The 19,885-nt window shown below is 40.6% G+C and overlaps 1 protein-coding gene across 1 annotated transcript in view; it reads right to left on the bottom strand.

The window, feature by feature from the left end:
- LOC132397309 (serine/threonine-protein kinase BRSK2) overlaps window positions 1–4,647 on the bottom strand; it is a 967,719-nt gene extending 963,072 nt beyond the window's left edge. The window contains exon 1 of the mRNA XM_059975930.1: window positions 4,381–4,647. Within this exon, the coding sequence (XP_059831913.1) occupies window positions 4,381–4,471 (91 nt within the window). The 5' untranslated portion in view covers window positions 4,472–4,647. The remainder of the gene's footprint in view (window positions 1–4,380) is intronic.
- Between the last annotated feature and the right edge of the window lie 15,238 nt (window positions 4,648–19,885).

The following is a 19,885-nucleotide window of genomic DNA, read 5'->3' as shown; positions in this document are numbered from 1 at the left end:
TAAGTTTGCTGATGACACTTTCTATGTTTTCCACATCCTTCCTGTAGTGAGGCGACCAGAACTAAGCACAGTACTCCAAGTGGGGTCTGACCAGGGTCCTATATAGCTGCAATATTATCTCCCGGCTTCTAAATTCAGTTCCATGATTGATGAAGACTGATACACCGTATGCCTTCTTAACCACGAAGTGTTGTAGACAGTGTGGAGGGCTGTCAGAGGTCACAGCAGGACATTAATAGGATGACTGGGCTGAGAAGTGGCAGATGGAGTTCAACCCAGATAAGTGTGAGACGGTTCATTTTGGTAGGTCAAATATGATGGCAGAATATAGTATTAATGGTAAGACTCTTGGCATTGTGGAGGATCAGAGGGATCTTGGGGTCCAAGTCACTGTGCAGGTTGACTCAGTGGTTAAGAAGGCATACGGTGTATCAGTCTTCATCAATCATGGAACTGAATTTAGAAGCCGAGAGGTAATATTGCAGCTATATAGGACCCTGGTCAGACCCCACTTGGAGTACTGTGCTTAGTTCTGGTCGCCTCACTACAGGAAGGATGTGGAAAACATAGAAAGTGTGCAGAGGAGATTTACAAGGATGTTGCCTGGATTGGGAAGCATGTCTTATGAGGATAGATTGAGTGAACTCAGCCTTTTCTCCTTGGACCAACAGAGAATGAGAGGTGACCTGATAGAGGTGTATAAGATGTTGAGAGGCATTGATCATGTGGGTAGTCAGAGGCTTTTTCCCAGGGCTGAAATGGTTGCTACAAGAGGACACAGGTTTAAGGTGGGGGGGAGAAAGTACAGAGGAGATGTCAGGGGTACGTTTTTGTACTCAGAATGGCGAGTATGTGGAATGGGCTGCCGGCAAAGGCAGTGGAGGCTGTTATGATAGGGTCTTTTAATTTTTTTTGGATAGGTAAATGGAGCTTAGAAAAATAGAGGGCTATAGGTAAGCCTAGTAATTTCTAGGGTAGGGACATGTTCGGCACAACTTTGTGGGCCGAAGGGCCTGTATTGTGCTGTAGGTTTTCTGTGTTTCTATCAGTTCACCAGAATCCCTCTGCCCACAAATACACAAAATATGGAAACAGCATCCATAATAGTATTAGAAATCTAAACTCTCTTAATTAGAAGCATGCAAAAGTGCAGCAAAAACAGAAAAAATCCAAGAGGAGTGCACTTCTTCCTTTAGCATTCACCTACCTACTCAGTCAAGAACCTCCTAGGTCACCTGTGGCAGAACATGTTAAACACCTTAGTCACCTAAGAACCAATCAAACTTGAGTGAAGGCAAGTCATCGTTGAATCCAAAGGATTGCTTTAGCATTCACAAAATAACAAACTAACACCAAACTATATCAGCTCCAATTACGAAAAATATTTTCCTGAACTGAAGTACTGTAACAAGAGCCAGGATGTTACATCAAAATAAACTGGAGAACCTTTTTCTTTGTTTTTCAGGCTAAGGAGAGGGAGCGACTACATGGTAATAGTAAAAAAAAAGCATCTGGTATAAAAACTAACTTCCCAAGTGTGGTCAGATATACAGTAACAATTGTCCTATATCCAGTTACTTCACTAACATTCCAGTTCAACAGCTCCCAGTTCCCCCAATCCACCACTGTGCCATTTATCTCTGATCAATGTATTTTCAATGATATTTATTTTTAAATGATGAGTAGTACCGTTAATGATTATATTACTGCCTTCTCCCTCCTGCTAACAAACCTATCAAGGTCGGTTTCTTTGTTGTCAGACTAATTTATGAACTAAAGCGTAGATTAAGTAACAAGCTGTGTGTGAACAGTGTTGTTCACTACTTCAACATGTAGTACAGGATTTTACATTGCTCCTACAATATAATCGAATTCAATTTAAAATTACTGTTCACCAACTGTTTTGAGGCAGGAGTCATAATCTAATCCACCTCCACATTTGGAAGTGATCTTTGCCTGGATCACAATCCATTGTTTTGCCTGTTACCTAATCTCATTGCTTCCGACACTCCCCCCTACAATGGAAAAATGCGTCGCCCCCGGAGATTAGTACAAATTGGGCTTCAGTGAATCTCATAAAATATCCCCGCCGTACAGCAAGATATAAAAAGGCTTATTTTAAGAAAAAAACATTGCAACGAATTATTTTGCTTCGGACATATTATTACAGACTGCAAGGGGTCTAAATCACCAATAAGCAACTCTGGCCAAAGGCTGTAATAAAACAAACTGCAACTTTATGGTTATAAACGCTTAAAAATGTACCCCCAGGGTTAGATGCGAGAACGCTGCTGTGCTGAAGTGCCAGCTGGCCATTTATAACACATTCCCGCCCGGTTAACATAACCCTGGACTGTTTTTTAAACATTATATCGCCCAAAAGTAATACAACTGCGCAAGTAATGTTTGTCACTTTGCATCTTTCCAGCTATGATACATCAAATACATTTCCAGTTCAGGGTGCCATTCGCTGCGTCTCATTGCAATGCTCAACTGAAGCTCTGATTGGAAACGCGAGTTGGAAAACATGTCCAACTACATGTTCCAAATTAAGGGCGATATCGGCCTAGACGGCATCAGCTGAATTTGCTCCATCTGCCATTATCGAAAAGGATTCGACACGAAGCGTTTTAATCCTGGTACGAGGATCGACCCGCAGAACGGTGCCCCGCGCACCGCTAACTCATCTCTCCAGTATTATACTGGGCAACAGGGGAAATAATCAGCTTCCCCGGATAATGAAAATCCTCCATCTGTTAAGCCCTTCTTAAAATAATGACCTCTCTCTAAATTATACTTTTCGGGCTGTCGGAAACAAAGATGTAAATGGAAAGATGTACATTAAAAATACTGGGATTTTACAATTAGTTAAATGAGAGCCAGGACTGTGGCGTGGGCGACAGAAGGCAACGTTGCCCCGGATAATAAAGGGGGAAGGGGCCAGCGGGGTTTATGCGAGAGAAATTGAGGAGTGATGCCAGGAAGTGAGCAGACACTCAGATCCGCAGCGACACGTGGGTCAAAGAATCGTTGAGCTAGAACCATGCCGATTCATTGTTTCCATCCCAGGTCGACAGAGGGCATTTACATACAAATCTTAGAGTGAGTGATTATGGTTACTGATGCTGGTTGCTACTGATGGGACCTCTGCACGGTGATTCCCGTCATAAGCTGCATTATTAACTCAGCCTGGTTTGCGCATACCACCACAAACACAATCATCAATTTCAAACAAGCCAGATTGAAGAGCTCCCCCTCACTATGCAAACAATTCAAACGGTGCTTAGGTGTTAATGCAATATACAAGCGAGCGCAAATATTTATTCAGTCATCTTTCCCTCCTTGTACTGCGTCCGTGGAAAGCCGCGCTCGCTGGCGGTTCCCATCTCTCTTCCTTCAAACACACCTTTTTGAAGGTACTGAGTTACTTTATTTCAAGGCATCCAGCACATGGAAAATGCCAGAAAACCAATGCACTTTCCTTTGCGAAATCCTCACTCTGCCGTACGACGAGACCCTCAAAAGTGTTTTTCTTAAATCAAGCCACCGAGAATCATCACCCACCCATGAATACATAATCATCTGCTTGTTCTGGTTCTGCCGTAGCTGTGGACTAATCGGTCAATAAAAACAGCAGAAATGTTATATCAGAGCACCGCCGCCTCAGATTAACAAAGCTAAATGCTGTGCACTTGACTAAAAGCCTGGTTTCAAAGAGACTGGGGTGCATTACTGTATTTGCTGAGTCCACTACCACCTACAATGCAAAAGAAACCGGGCATGCCCAACAAACTGCAAATGACTAGGACAGCAGCTGGTAAGGTAACGCCTATTGTACTCTCAGACAACAGATGGACAAGCTTTGCGTTGCTGTAAACGCATCAATTCTTCCAAGCACTCTTAAATAACCCGAAACATTTTCTACTTCCTTTCGGAAGCACCCTAAAAGATGGCAGAAATATTCCGCGTTTGATCATTTCCCTAGCAGCGCAATTTATGTTGAAATAACATATCACATTACAATGCTATCTTTAAAATACCAATTTGATTAGACTTAATCAACATTGCTCTGAAGAAATCACAGAAAGAGATATCCCCGGACTCCAATTCCTACAAAGTACACTTAAGCTTGTCAGTACCACAGACAAGCATGCAGCAATGCTGCTCAACACTTCCAACAGAGAATAAAACTGTTTCCTACATTAAATTTCTCAACAATTCCAAAATAAAACGCTACTAGGATTACAAAGAAATATTCAAACGGTACAAGACATCATTACACTTCAAACCGCATTACAAGATACTCCATTGGCTTGATACAATAATAAGTGGAGCAGTTATTGATATTGACTAGTGTATGTCATTAAAATTTGCGCAAACCTGTCTGTCCCTTTCCAAGCGTTTTTTCCAGTCGATATGGTCCCACATATTGAGCATGTTGGGCTCCCCCGATTTCTTTACCCGTTGACATTTTGACGGGGCTTTTTTTCAAAACAAAATCCTTTGCAGATCCACTAATAGGTGGGTTTTATGTAAATTCTTTTTTTTTCCCCTGCAATTATTTTTGCAATAAAATAAAATAAAACGAAAAGGGCTATGATCCATACACCATTGTGCTGCACTCCAGTTCTACACCATGAAACAGTAGGTACGATGCTATACGCTGAGCAACCTAAAATGCTAGCGGAAGCGCCTTGACGCGGTATGATTGACATTACAACGAGCCACACATCGCAATAAGGCTCTGGCAGAGCCGCTGCAGCAAACACCAGCCGGATGACAATGTAGCAAGGAAGTTCAAAGCAAAGTCACTCATTTTCTCAGAAAAGTGTACAGTTTAAAAAGTGACTGAAGGGAGGAATGTATCCGAGAATGAAAGAGTGGCCCCTGAAAATAATAACGTCCAAGTCTGTTTGCAAGACCAGCGTGAAACTACAAAGCCCAGAGTGCACTGCTTCCAGCAGGCACCTGTTCAGTGATTGCTGTAGTCTGGAGCTGGTGGTTTTAAAATTTCCGCTCTCAGGCGTTGTGGGGACCCATCGGCTTCGCACTGAAGTAAATGTATTTCAGCCTTACGCTGTCCGCGCCTACTCGTGCAGTAGTTTGACTATCTGTCACTCGGAGCCCCACACGCCGTGGTTGGGATGCCCCCCCGAAGGGCGGCTGCCTGAGGAGGGGCCGCACCCTCGGCCAGCATGCGCAAGCGCGCTTTCTCCCCGGGTATCAGGTGCATCGCACAGACCTCAGCGGGTTTACCAAGAAGAAAGGACACGGGCTGGCAATTATGTATTCACTTGTTTTCCACAACAGCAGGCTATCGCAATTTATGTTTACAGTATGTTGAAGAAAAAGGGAAACATTGTTGTCCTTAAAGAAACAGCGACTTCAATCGCCTCTTAAAGCAGCAATGAATTGACAATATTCTATTTTGCATCAACAGAATTAACTCCTTCATTCCCCCGATCCTATCCCAATTCATTTGTTTTCCTTCGCTGCTAAATGACATGATTCTGAGACTTTTGGATTCTCTCACCCTAGGAAATGGTTACTCTGTATTAAATCTAAATCCCGGATTCATTTCAAATACTTTGATCAAGTCATCCCACAGGCTTATAAAATCAATGGAATACAACTGACTTCTAAATTATCTTCTCAAAATATAATCCTTTAAACCCTGGTATCATTCTGGCGAATAGTGGTGCCCCATTTCAAACTCTACAAATCTTTTAGTTTTGATGCCCAACACTTTATTGCAGATGGGATTTGGCCAAGGCTCTGAAAATAATGCATCACTTCCCCACTTTTGAATTCTAACCCCTATTAGATAAAGGGCCAAGTAGTTATTAACCCTTTGCTACCCATGAGATAGTTGTGAATGGATAGCTCTTCCACAGCTCCAAGTTTCTAATCATGAAAGAAATCAAGCAAACCATCTTTCTTGCATCACATTTCCCCACAATATCACAGTGCTTTCCCACTTCTTAGACTTTACCAGTCTATTTGAACTCTCTTGAGCTCATTTCAACTTCATCACATTTTTTGTAATTTACCATATAACTTCCCATTCACTTTATCCAAATTATTTTCATGTGAACACTCCAGGATAGAACCCTAACCAACAATGTCCATAAGAATTTCAATCAACTTTTTGCTAGTAATCATACTGTTTAATTTTTTGTGATACATTACATAATTTTCCCATTTGGTAATGGCTGTTCAATTATTGGTCACATGTTTATTTTAGAAAAACATTACAATAGATTTAAATATAAATGATTTTTATTTAATTGTTAGCTTTGTATACCAGAGTGATCAGTTTCCACATTCCTTTTCCTATCATGACCCTTGGGATACTTTACAAAAACTCCACTGGCGAATCCTGAGTGTAATCCAATTATATTTATAACATTCAGTTTAACATAGGTTAGGGTAATCATAAAATATTGTTCCAACACAACAATGAGTGGATTAATTTGCCCAGATTTTCTGATATTCTGATGGGATATTCACAGAAAATACATTTTTTACATTAGTCAGTGTGGATTTCATATCAGCCTTCACCTTTTGCACCTTTGAGGCTTGATTTCTCTCTTTTCAACTTTCTTCCCTCTTTGGATGCATCAAAAATTATCATGGGGTGCAACAAGAAAAAAAGTTCTTGGAGACAGTGGTGGGCTTCCTTCTATGAATGTTACTCAAGTCAAACTGTGTTTATCATATTTCCCAACTCCAATAAAATAAACTAGCACATCTTGAAACTAGCCTTCATTTTTTAATTTCCACTTTGAGATTTGGACACAAATCCTATTTCAAATTCCCACCTTTTCATTGGTTAACAAGAGAACATAAAGTCAAGTTTCTTTGGGAGAATTGGTTTATTTTGACTTTTAAATTATTTTTCTGATTTCTCAAGATACACTTATTGATACAATATTGATAGATACAATAAGATACACTTTTTGCTGAATGCTAACTCTATCAGTGGTATAACAGAACCCTTTGACAATGTTTCACAAGAACCCAAAACAGTAAATGAATACAGAAGATATATATGGCTTTGAAACATAGTTTCAGCCAGACCAATAGTATCTAACTGTATCAAATGGCCAATCCATTGTGAATTGACGTTTGGATTCAGATCTGGCTTGCCCACAGAATAAAGACTGTAGTGGTTGAAGGGGCTTATTCAAGGTGGAGGTCTGTGATTAGTGGTGTTCCACAGGGATCTGTACTGGGACCTCTGCTGTTTGTGATGTATACAAATGACCTGGATGAAAATGGAAATGGGTGGGTTAGTAAGTTTGCAGATGGTACAAAGATTGCTGATGTGTGGATAGCATAGAAGGCTGGCAAAGAGTACAACAAGATACAGATCAGTTTTAATTTATTTATTTTTTGTGGATTTTGTGGATTTTTTGGATTTAATTTATTTATTTAAAAATAATTAAATCAAATCCAAATTTATCCGATCAGTGTTTCCGATGTAACCAAGAAATCGGTACTTTTTTACATTCTACTTGGTCGTGTTCTAAAATTCAACCTTTTTGAACAAATTTAAGAGTTTTATTGGAACAAATTATTGGAACACAACTTCCACATAATCCAATATTATTTTTATTAGGTGATATTGAAGGGATAAAATCGAAACCCAAATTGAATAAATATCAGAAAGAATTCATAAAAATTGCACTGGCAGTAGCCAAAAAGGCTATTGCAGTTACTTGGAAATCAGATTCATACTTAAGTATAGATCATTGGAAGAATGAAATTTCCAGCTGTATTCCATGAAAAAATTACTTATAATTTAAGAGATAAATATGAAACATTTTTGAAAATTTGGCGCCCTTATTTACAAAAGATAGGATTAAATATATAGGTGCTCTGAAGATAAAATAATTGGTTATTTGAGGAAAGAAATGAATATATATACTAAAGTTATTACGAACTCTGTGGAGCATGTGGGGATCTTCCGATATCCAGGCACTCTTTCTTTCTTTTTTTTTCTTTTTTTTCTATAGGGATGTTAGGTGGGAAGGGTATTTTTTTTTCTTTTTGTAATCATTTGAAAACTCAATAAAAAAAGTTTTTAAAAAAATATAGATCAGTTGCAGATATGGAAGGAAAATGGCAGATGGAGTTTAACCTGGCCGAATGTAAAGTGTTGAGCATTGCTAGGTCAAATGCACAATGTCAGACCTCTTTTAAGGGCTAATCCCTAAAAGTGTTAAGCAACAGAGGGATCTTGCGGCCCAAATTCATGACTCCCTGAAAGTGGCTGTTCAGGTAGGTAAGAAGGCAAATGGCACACTTGCCTTTAGCAGTTGAGGCACTGAGTTCGAAAGTCAGGAAGTTATGTTGCAGCTTTATAAAACTCTCGTTAGGCAGCATCCAGATCATTGCATACAGTTCTGGTCGCCCCATTACAGGAAGGATGTGGAGCCTCAGCAGAGGATGCAGAAGAGGTTTACACAGATACTGCCTGGATTAGAGGCTGTGTGCTATAACGAGAAGTTGGACAAAATTAGGTTGTTTTCTCTGGAGTGGTGGAGGTTGAGGGAAAATCTGATAGAGACTTATAAGATTATGAGAGGCATAGAAAGAGTAGACAGACAGTGTCTTTTTTTCCCAAAATTAAAATGTCTAATACCAAAGGGCACTCATTTACGGTGAGAGAGGGTAATTTAAAAGGAGATGTGAGGGGCAAGTTTGATTTTATTATATAGAGAGTGATGGGTGCCTGCAATGCACTGTCTGTGGTGGGGGTAGAGGCAGAGATGTTCAGAAAGGCACGAATATGAGGAAAATGGAAGGATATGGACATTATGCAGGCAGAGGGGATTAGTCAGGTTGGCCATTCGATTACTAATTTAATTGGTTTGGCACAACAATCTGGGCCATAGGGCCTGTTCCAGTGTCGTACTGTTCTATGTTCTTCTAATCTCACTTCATTGCCTTATGTATATGCAAATTGTTTTTTTAAATAGCTTCACAATTTGCTGCTTTATAACCTCTGTTCATAACAACTCTGAGTTGCTGTGAAGATGCTTTAAGTACTCTTATACAGACTTTGGAATGATACCTAAATTACATTGTCAACAGTTACTTTGATAACATAGAAAAAATCTTGTCTGTTTTACTATAAAAAAGTTTCATTATATATAGCACTGCAACTGTTTATTTTATCGCCTCAATAACAAACTTCAGAAGTGCTCTTATAAGCGAAGAACAACTTCCTATTATTTTATGTATGATAAATAAACAAACAGAAAACATTTTTTCACAACAGTTGAGCTAACATGCAAATTGTCCTGTTTTTAAATTGGCATTTACTCTGGGAGTTAAATAGTTTGATGTTTCCTGACTAACACCTGATGATTTCTCTCGAAGAGAATTTACAGGACAAAGCTTGAATTCAAGCATCTTAACCTTTTCCCTTTCGGAAAGATTGATTTATCAAGGTGCCGATCAAATTTACCATATCACCTGAGAAAAAACTTGCCATTTAGTGCTTACAGATGTTAGGATCAAGATAATTACGCTACCAGTCAGCTTCAACTTTGAACTGAAGTTTATTATTAGACATATTAGTGTATAAAACTCCAGTTTGAGTGTAGGAAAAAATAGAAATGTGCAATAAGAAGAGAGAAGATGAAATATGAAGGTAAGCTAAACAATAGTGTAAAAGAGGTTACCAAAAGTTTTTCAGGTATATAAAAAGAGGGCAGAGGGGACATCAGGCTACTGGAAATATAGTAATGGAGGACAAAAAAATGGCAGACAAATATGGTAAGTATATTGCATTGGTCTACTGTAGAAGACACTAGCAGTATGCCAGAAATTCAGGAGTGTCAGTGAGCAGATACTCTGAAACTCTAAGAGTCTGAAGCTCTAAAAGTCACATGGACCAGATGGACTGCACCTCAGCGTTCTGAAAGACGTAGCTGAAGCACTTGGAGTGATCTTCCAAGAATCATTAGTTTCTGGAATAGTTCTGGAGGACTAAAAAGATTGCAAATAACCCTCCACTCAGTAAAAAGGGAAGGAGGCAAAAGAAAGGCAGTGATAGGCCAGTTAGCCTGACTTTAGTGATTGGGAAGATGCTGGAGTTCATTATTAAGCACGAGGTTTCAGGTTATTTGGAGGCACATGATAAAACAGGCCGAAGTCAGCATGGTTTCCTTAATGGAAAATCTTGCCTGACAAATCTATTGGAATTCTTTGAGGAAATAACAGGCGGAGAGTCAGTTGATATTGTTTACTTGGATTCTCATTATGGCTTGTGATAAATTAATGCACATTAGGCTGCTTGAAAAGGTAAGAGCCCATGGGATTACAGAAAACATACCAAGATAGATAGAAGATTGGCTGACTAGCAGGGGGAAAGGAATGGAAATACAGTGAGCCTTTTCTGGCTAGCTGCCAGTAACCAGAGGTATTCCAGGTGTTGGGACCACTATGTTATGTGCTGTTCTATGTCAATGATTTGGATGACAGAATTGATAGATTTGTGACCAAGTTTGCAGATGATACTAGGATAGGTGGAGAGGCAGGTAGTGTTGAGGAAGCAGGGAGTCTGCAGAAGGACTTAGACTTGGAGAATGGGCAATGAAGTGGCAGATAGAATATAGTGTAGGGAAGTGTATGGTCTTGCACTTTGGTTGAAGGAACAAAGTCATGGACTATTCTCTGAATGGGGCAAAAATTCAGAAAACAGAGGGGCAAAGGGACTTGGGAGTCCTTGTGCAGGATTGCCTATCGATTAGCTTGTAGGTTGAGTTGGTGGTAAGGAAGGCAAAAGTAATGTTAGCATTAATTTTGAGAGAATTAGAGTATAAAAGCAAGATTGTAATGGAGAGGTTTTATAAGCCATTAATCAGATCAAACTTGGAGTACTGAGAGCAGCTTTGGACTTCTTATCTAAGAAAATATGTGCTAGCATTGGAGAGGGTCCAGAGGAGGTTCACAAGCATGATACAAGCAATAAAAGGGTTAACATATGAGTAGCATTTAATGCCCCTGGGACTGCACTTGTTGGCATTTAGAAGAATGAGGGACAGGCGGATCTCATTGAAACCTATCGAATGTTGAAAGGCGTAGAGTGGAAGTGGAAAGGATGTTTTCCATAGCGGGGAAATCTTGGACCAGAAGGCAGAGCCTCAAACTAGAGGCATGTCCCTTTAGAGCAGAGATGAGGAGGCATTTCTTAAGCTAGAGGAATCCACTGTTACAGATGACTGTAGAGGCCAAGTCACTGGGTATATTTAAAGTGCATGTTGTTAGATTCTTAATTCGTAAGAGCACCAAAGGCTATGGGAAGAAGGCAAGTGAATGGTGTTGAGAAGGAGAATAAGTCAGCCATGATGGAATGGCAGAGCAGGCCCAATGGGCTGAATGACTTTCAGCTCTTGTGGTCTTATGTTCTAAAAATAACATTGCCTCCAACTGAAACATTAGTTCAGCACAAAATCATGGGCTGAAGAGCCTGTTCTTGTGCTGTACGTTTCTATGTTCTATATTTTATTTGAAAATACAACCATTTTCATGCCTTACAATCCAACAGGGTCCCTGGGCTGAGATGTTTCTGACATGATAAATAGAGAGATGAAGAAGTTTTATTATTGATTGTGAAGAACATCACGACTGCACATTGAGAGAACAGCTTGAAAGCTCAGCCAGCGAGGTCACATCAGTTCAATCCAAGGATAAAAAACATGAAAATACTATGCTGAGGTGGTATTATAGCCCTCCCCATTACCAGCAGGAGATAGTTGGAATATCATGGAAAGATGCAAAAACAGTTGTAGTAGTGATGAATTTAACTTCCCCAGTACTGATTGGGACTCCTTCAATGCCAAGGACATAGATATGGCAGAAAAGGTGATTCCAGCAGGGCTTCTTGAAACAATATGTAGATTTCCAAACAGGGAAGGGATGGACTGGGGACTGCACTTTGCCAGTTCAGCCAATGGGGGCAGAATTTGTTAGCTGTGACTGGGGAGGATTCCTGACCCAATTTGTGGACCCAGCCAATGGGAGGAGAGATCATATTGGATCTAGTACTAGGCAAAAAACCTGGTCAGGTGACAGATGGCTTGGTTGGTGAGCATTTCTGAGGTTTAGCATAGCACTGGAAAGGGACAGGAGCAGATGGCATGGAAAAGTGTTTAATTCTGAGAGAGTGAATTATAATGCTATTAGACAGGAACTTGGGAACGTAAATAGAGAATGGATGTTCTTAGGGAATTGTACAACAGAAATATAGAGGTTGTTACAGGAGCACTTGCATGGGATTCTGCACAGATTTGTCCCAATGAGGCAGGGAAAAGATGGTAAGATGAAGGAATCATGTTTGACAAGGCAAGTGGAACAAGTGAGAAAAAGAAGCAAACTTATGATTTAAGAGGTAAAGATCAGACAGGGCTCTTGAGAGTTAAAAGCTAGCCAGGAAGGGAAAAAGAAGGGATGTAGGAGAGCTTGAAGGGGACATGAGAAGTCCTCAGCGAGTAGGATCAAGGAAACCCCAAGATATTTTGCTCTTAAATGAAGAACAGGAAGATGACAAGAGTGAGGGTAAATTTGATCAGAGATTAAATAGGAAATGTGCCTGGAGACAGAGGAGGTGGGAGGAGGGTCCTTAATGAATACTTTGCTTCTGTATTCACCAGTGAGAGGAATATGCTGGAACATGTCAAGGTTAAGACAAAGGATGTGCTGGAACTTTTGAAAAACATTAGGATGGATAAGACCCTGGGCCTGATGGGATATAGCCCAGGTTACTATGGGAAGCAAGGGAAGAGATTGCTGTGCCTTTGGCTAAAGGTTTAGTACAGCAGTTTGGAGAGTGGCATATGTTATTCCTTTTCTCTAGAAAGGTAATAGGGATAATCCTTAGACTTATAAACCAGAGAGTCTTATATCAGTGGTGGGCAAACTATTGGAGAGTTTCCAGAGACAGAATTTCAGCATTTGAGGAAGCATAATCTGATTAGGTTGTGCCTCATGAGCCTGACTGACTTTGAGGAAGTGACAAAACAAAATGATGAATGAGTGGTGAATGTGGTGTGTGGTGAAACATTCAACAAGGTTCCTCATGATAGGCTCCTTAGGGTAGGCAGCAGACATAGGATCCAGGTTTACCCGCTGAAGGTAGAGGGTGATGGTAGATGGAGTGTATTCTACCTGGAAGTTGGTGACTTGTGGTGTTCCCTGATATTGTCCTGGGACCCCTGCTCTTTGTGATTTTAATAAAATATTTGGATGAGGAAGTAGAAGGGTGAATTAGTAACTTTACAGATGACACAAAGATTGATGGCATTGGGGAATGTGTAGAAGCTTGTCATAAGTTACAATGGGACATTGATAGGATGCAGAGCTGTGCTGAGAAATGATAGATGGAGTTCAATCTGGAAAAGTGTGAAGTGATACTCTTTAGAACTTTAGAAGATTATTGGCAGGATTTTTAGCAATGTGGAGGAACAAACGGATCTTGGGGTCCAAGTCCACAGATCCTTCAAAGCTGATGGACAATTTCATAGGGTGGGCTTCTTTGTTTCGTGACTGCCTATTAGGAGACCGATCTCAAGGCTGTCTAATATATACATACTTCTATAATAAATGTCCTTTTTTGAGCTTTGAACTTTATGAGGAAAGGTCAAGCGAGCTAGGACCTTTATCTTTGAAGCGAAGAAGGATGAGAGGTGATCTGATAGTGAGGTGTGAGATGATAAGAGACATAGAGAGATTAGACAGCCAGCAGCATTTTCCCAGGGCAGCAATGTCTGATACGAGAAGGCATCATTTGAAGGAAATTGGAGGAAAGTTTAGAGGGTGATGTCAGAGATTTGTTCATTTTGTGCCGTGCTGTATGATGCAGACGATCATGGTTTTTCCATGACCGTGATTGTTCTTGGTAAATCTTTCTACAGAAGTGGTTTGCCATTGCCCTCTTCTCGGAAGTACCATTACAAGACAGGTGATCACAACCATTGTCAATACTCTTCAGAGGTTATCTGCCTGGCATCAGTGATGGAATAACCAGGACGTGATATGCACCAGCTGCCCCCAGGGCTTCACCTGGGGAGGCTAAGCAGGTGCTACACCTTGCCCAATGGTGGCCTGCAGGCTAGCAGAGGAAAGGAACACCTTAAACCTCCTCTGGTAGAGATGTATCTCTGCCCCACCATCCAGATATTAGGGGTAGGTATTTATTTTACTCAGAGATGGTTATGTGGAACATACTGCCTGAGATGGTGGTAGAGGCAGATACTTCAGGGGCATCTAAGAGACTTAGATAAGCGCATGGATGAAAGAAAAATTGGAGGGCTATGTGGGAGGGAAGCGTTTGATTGATCGTGGATTAAGCTTAAAGATCATTGCAACCTGGAGGGCTGAAGGGCTTGCACTGTGCTGTGCTGTATTGGTCTATGGTCAAGTGATCATAGTTGAAGTGGAACACACAAAATGCTGAAGAAACTCAGCAAGTCTGGCAGCATCTATAGAAGGGAATAGACATTCGATGCTTTGGGCTGTCCCCAACACCTTCTCCCTCACCACCATAGAGGGCTTCAAACAGTTCTTCCAGGTGAGGCAAGATTTCACCTGCTGGTCTATTGGAGTCATTTATTGTTTCCAGTGCTCCTGGTATGGCCTCTTCTACTTGGTGAGACCCCACGCACATTGGGGAAACAGCTTTGACAAGCACGTGTCAAAGAATACAGCAGAATATAGACTAGTTGGAAACCTTGGCAGATGGAGTTTAATTGTGACAATTGTGATGGGATACATTTTGGGAGGTCAAACGCAAGAATAAAGTAAATGGTAGGACCCTTAGGAACATGAATGTACTAAGGGACCTTGGTGTGCAAGTACACAATTCTCTGAAAGTGGCAACAAATGGATAGAGTGGTGAAGAAGATGCACAGTATGCTTGTGTTCAGCCAGGACGTAGGCAAGTCATGCTGCTGTGAGAGGTGTGCAAGACAAGTTTCTTTTTAGATACATATAGAGAGTGGTAGTTGCCCAGAATCTGCTGCCACAGGAGGTAAAAACAGACATTTAGACAGACACTTGAATTAGCAAATGAGGGATGCAGACCATGTGCAGCTTAATGGGATTTGTTCAGTTTGTTATCATGGTTGGTACAGATATGGTGAGCCTAAGGTCCTGTTCCTGTGCTGTACTGTTCCATGTTAACATCCTATATATCTTCTCTGAGAAACAACTTCTTACAAGCTGAATCTCGGGGTTTGATAGGGTAACATACAGTATATGTACCTTGATAATAAATTTACTTTGAACACCATTGCAACAACATAATATCAAGTATATATCCATCTTATTCAAGAGTGCAAAAAAGAGTATTATAAGTTTCATCAGCTTCTATGCAATTTGTCACAGAAATGCATTTATATAGTAAAAAGTGTTTATAGAACAGAACAATACATTTATAAATTGCGCTCTGCAAATAATATCAGGTCAAGTTCAGTTCTGTTGAACAGTTCTTTCAATGAAGTCTTCAATTAAGACTTGTACTGTAAAACTTTTAATCATTCAAAACACATCTTGTAGTCTGAACTGGATAGAATATCAAATACAATTTAAATGCAACTTATTTTCGTTGGTAGTGTTTTCAGTGTAATAACATTCTCAAGGTGCTTCACTGGACAAAAGAAACAAATATATCCAAATTTTGTGTTTTATTTCAGATGCCAGCATCTGCAGCTTTTTATATTTCCTTTTCCAATTAGAAAAACTGTTTTATAATGAGAGAATGAAATTTATAAGTGCAACTTATTTGCCCTATTTATGACAAAACTTTGAACATAATTAAGTATAACATACTGTAAATGACACATACTTTTGGGTAACATTGATTCTGGCATAGTCTGGTTTTTCCTGTACAGTCAAACAACAATAGATATATGGAGGCTATCTTATTAGCCTGCTGAAACAAAATAACAAATTAACTATTGTCGTAAGTGGTTTTATAAATATACAGTGGATTCCAGTTAATTGAGACACATTGGGACCAGTAAATTTTGGACCAATTAAGTGGTTACCCCAGTTAGCTGAAGTTCCATGGAAATAGTTTAAAATGTATTAAAAAAGACAAGCTATCATTTAACTAACAAATTATGTATTTAAATGAAATACACAGCAAATTCAAACATTAGCAATACTGCTACAGTACTGTAAAACTGTGGTAGTTCCTAAAAATTATTGACAGAGGAATTCAGCCAACGCACACAGCCAAATCAAGATTCATTTATTAACAAAGGATGTATAAATTATACATCCTTGAGATTTGCTTGCTCACAGGGAGCCACAAAGCAAGAAATCTGAAAGAACCCAATTAAAAAAAAAGAAAAAAGAAAAATAAAAGATGTGCAAGAGAAGGAATAACAATTACAGATCATGCAAACAACTGAAGCGAACATCAGCATTCTGAACCAAAATTCAGTCCTCAGATCCAAACTCCTGATCAACCGGAACAGGCCCAAAGCCTCACTTAGCAGTTCAACATATTAACGGCTACAGGACACAGCAGCCTTGGAAGTCTTCATAGCCTCAACGCCATGGAGATGACCATCGCGGAGAAAAAGTAAAATTGGCTCTTGTCTTGACCAACACGCTGTCTTTTCAGTGTATCTGGGCTGCTGTTTAAACTGACCCAACGACAGAACAGCGAAAGGGTCCACGCCCTGGAGAGAGGAGTGAACATCGCAGAGAGCGAGCAAATCAGCACCCGCCTCCAATCTGGGCCAACTCTTAATTTGTCTAGACAGCGAATTTAATCTCACACTAGAACCTGGGCACTAGGCCTAGGACCATGCTACCCAGCGACTCGCTCCGGGCCCACATTTCATCACACAGCCCAAAGCCGCTCCCAAACTCTACACATGCAGATAATCGATCTATTATGCGATCCATTGCTTTCTCTGAACCTGATAGTGTTGTGTGTCTGTAGCCAAGGGAACTGTTCAGTGTGGTATCTGGATCCTTACCTTCACAATTTCATTGTTGAGACACTCACTGTTGTCCCTTGCCTAATGCCCTTTCTTCTTGCAGTTTATCTTGCTGATCATCAAACATGGAATTGCAGATTTTGGCACTCTGGTTATCTCTGCCAGCTGATGATGAGTGATGTTAAGCAGGTGGCTTTTAATTTGGTCCAGCAGGGTAATCTTTTAGGCTAGTGGTCGTGGTACATATTGGTACCAATGACATAGGTAAGAAAAGGGAAGAGGTACTGAAAACGGACTACAGGGAGTTAGAAAGGGAGTTGAGAAGCAGGACTGCAAAGGTAGTAATCTCGGGATTACTGCCTGTGCCACGCAACAGTGAGAATAGGAATAGAATGAGATGGAGGATAAATGCGTGGCTGAGGGATTGGAGCAGGGAACAGGGATTCAGATTTCTGGATCACTGGGACCTCTTTTGTGGTAGGTGTGACCTGTACAAAAAGGACGGGTTGCACTTGAATCCCAGGGGGGCCAATATTCTGGTGGGGAGGTTTGCTAAGGCTACTGAGGAGAGTTTAAACTAGAATTGTTGGGGGGTGGGAACCGAACTGAAGAGACTGGGGAAGAGGTGGTTGGCTCACAAATAGAGAAAGCTTGGAGACAGTGTGAGAGGGAGGATAGGCAGGTGATAGAGAAGGGAAGAAGGTTTGAGATGAGTCTATTTTAATGCAAGGAGTATTGTGAACAAAGTGGATGAGCTTAGAGTGGGGATCAGTACTTGGAGATATGATGTAGTGGCCATTACAGAGACTTGGATGGCTCAGGGACAGGAATGGTTACTTCAAGTGCCAGGTTTTAGAATGTTTCAGAAAAGACAGGGAGGGAGGCAAAAGAGCTGGGGGCATGGCACTGTTGATCAGAAATAGTGTCACGGCTGCAGAAAAGGTGAATGCCATGGAGGGATTGTCTATGGAATCTCTGTGGGTGGAGGTAAGGAACAGGAAGGGGTCAATAACTTTACTAGCTGTTTTTTGTAGGCCACCCAATAGTAACAGGGATATCGAGGAGCAGATAGGGAAACAGACCCCGGAAAGATGTAATAATAACACATCTTGTTATGATGGGAGATTTTAATTTCCAAACTATTGATTGGCATTTCCCTAGATCAAAGGGTTTAGATGAGGTGGAGTTTGTTAGGTGTGTTCAGGAAGGTTTCTTGACATAATATGTAGATAAGCCTACAAGAGGCGAGGCAGTACTTGATTTGGTATTGGGAAATCTCTCAGTGGGAGAGCATTTTGGAGATAGTGATCATAATTCTATCTCCTTTACGATAGCATTGGAGAGAGATAAAACAGACAAGTTAGAGAAGTGTTTAATTGGAGTAAAGGGAATTATGAGGCTATCAGGCAGGAAATTGGAAGCTTAAATTGGAAACAGATATCCTCATAGAAAAGTATGGAAGAAATGTGGTAAATATTCAGGGGTACTTGTGTGGAGTCCTGCATAGGTACGTTCCAATGAGACAGGGAAGTTATGGTAGGGTACAGGAACCGTGGTGTACAAAGGCTGTAATAAGTCTAGACAAGAAGAAAAGAAAAGCTTACAAAAGGTTCAGAGAGCTAGGTAATGTTGGAAATCTAAAAGATTATAAGGCTAATAGGAAGGAGCTTAAGAAGGAAATTAGGAGAGCCAGAAGGGGCCATGAGAAGGCCTTGGCGGGCAGGATTAAAGAAAAACCCAAGGCATTCTACAAGTTTAAGAAGATAGGGAGCTAGTGATATGATGTCATATATAACTATATAACAATCACAGCACGGAAACAGGCCATCTCGGCCCTCCTAGTCCATGCCGAACTCTCAATCTCACCTAGTCCCACCTACCCGCACTCAGCCCATAACCCTCCACTCCTTTCCTGTCCATATACCTATCCAATTTTACCTTAAATGACACAACTGAACTGGCCTTTACTACTTCTACAGGAAGCTCATTCCACACAGCTATCACTCTCTGAGTAAAGAAATACCCCTCGTGTTTCCCTTAAACTTCTGCCCCCTAACTCTCAAATCATGTCCTCTAATTTGAAACTCCCCTACTCTCAATGGAAACAGCCTATTCACTTCAACTCTATCTATCCCTCTCAAAATTTTAAATACCTCGATCAAATCCCCCCTCAACCTTCTACGCTCCAATGAATAGAGACCTAACTTGTTCAACCTTTCTCTGTAACTTAAGTGCTGAAACCCAGGTAACATCCTAGTAAATTGTCTCTGCACTCTCTCTAATTTATTGATATCCTTCCTATAATTCGGTGACCAGAACTGCACACAATATTCCAAATTTGGCCTTACCAATGCCTTGTACAATTTTAACATTACATCCCAACTTCTGTACTAAATGCTTTGATTTATAAAGGCCAGTATTCCAAAAGCCTTCTTCATCACCCTATCTACATGAGACTCCACCTTCAGGGAACTATGCACTGTTATTCCTTGATCTCTCTGTTCCTCTGCATTCCTCAATGCCCTACCATTTACCCTGTATGTTCTATTTGGATTATTCCTGCCAAAATGTAGAACCTCACACTTCTCAGCATTAAACTCCATCTGCCAACATTCAGCCCATTCTTCTAACCAGCATAAATCTCCCTGCAAGCTTTGAAAACCCACCTCATTATCCACAACACCTCCTACCTTAGTATCATCAGCATACTTACTAATCCAATTTACCACCCCATCATCCAGATCATTTGTGTATATTACAAACAACATTGGGCCCAAAACAGATCCCTGAGGCACCCCACTAGTCACCAGCCTCCATCCCGATAAACAATTATCCACCACTACTCTCTGGCAACTCCCATCTAGCCACTGTTGAATCCATTTTATTACTCCAGCATTAATACCTAACGACTGAACCTTATT

The sequence above is a fragment of the Hypanus sabinus genome, chromosome 7 (assembly GCF_030144855.1).
Source record: "Hypanus sabinus isolate sHypSab1 chromosome 7, sHypSab1.hap1, whole genome shotgun sequence".
NCBI classification, from domain to species: Eukaryota; Metazoa; Chordata; class Chondrichthyes; order Myliobatiformes; family Dasyatidae; genus Hypanus; species Hypanus sabinus.
This window is presented reverse-complemented; position numbering and strand designations above follow the sequence as displayed.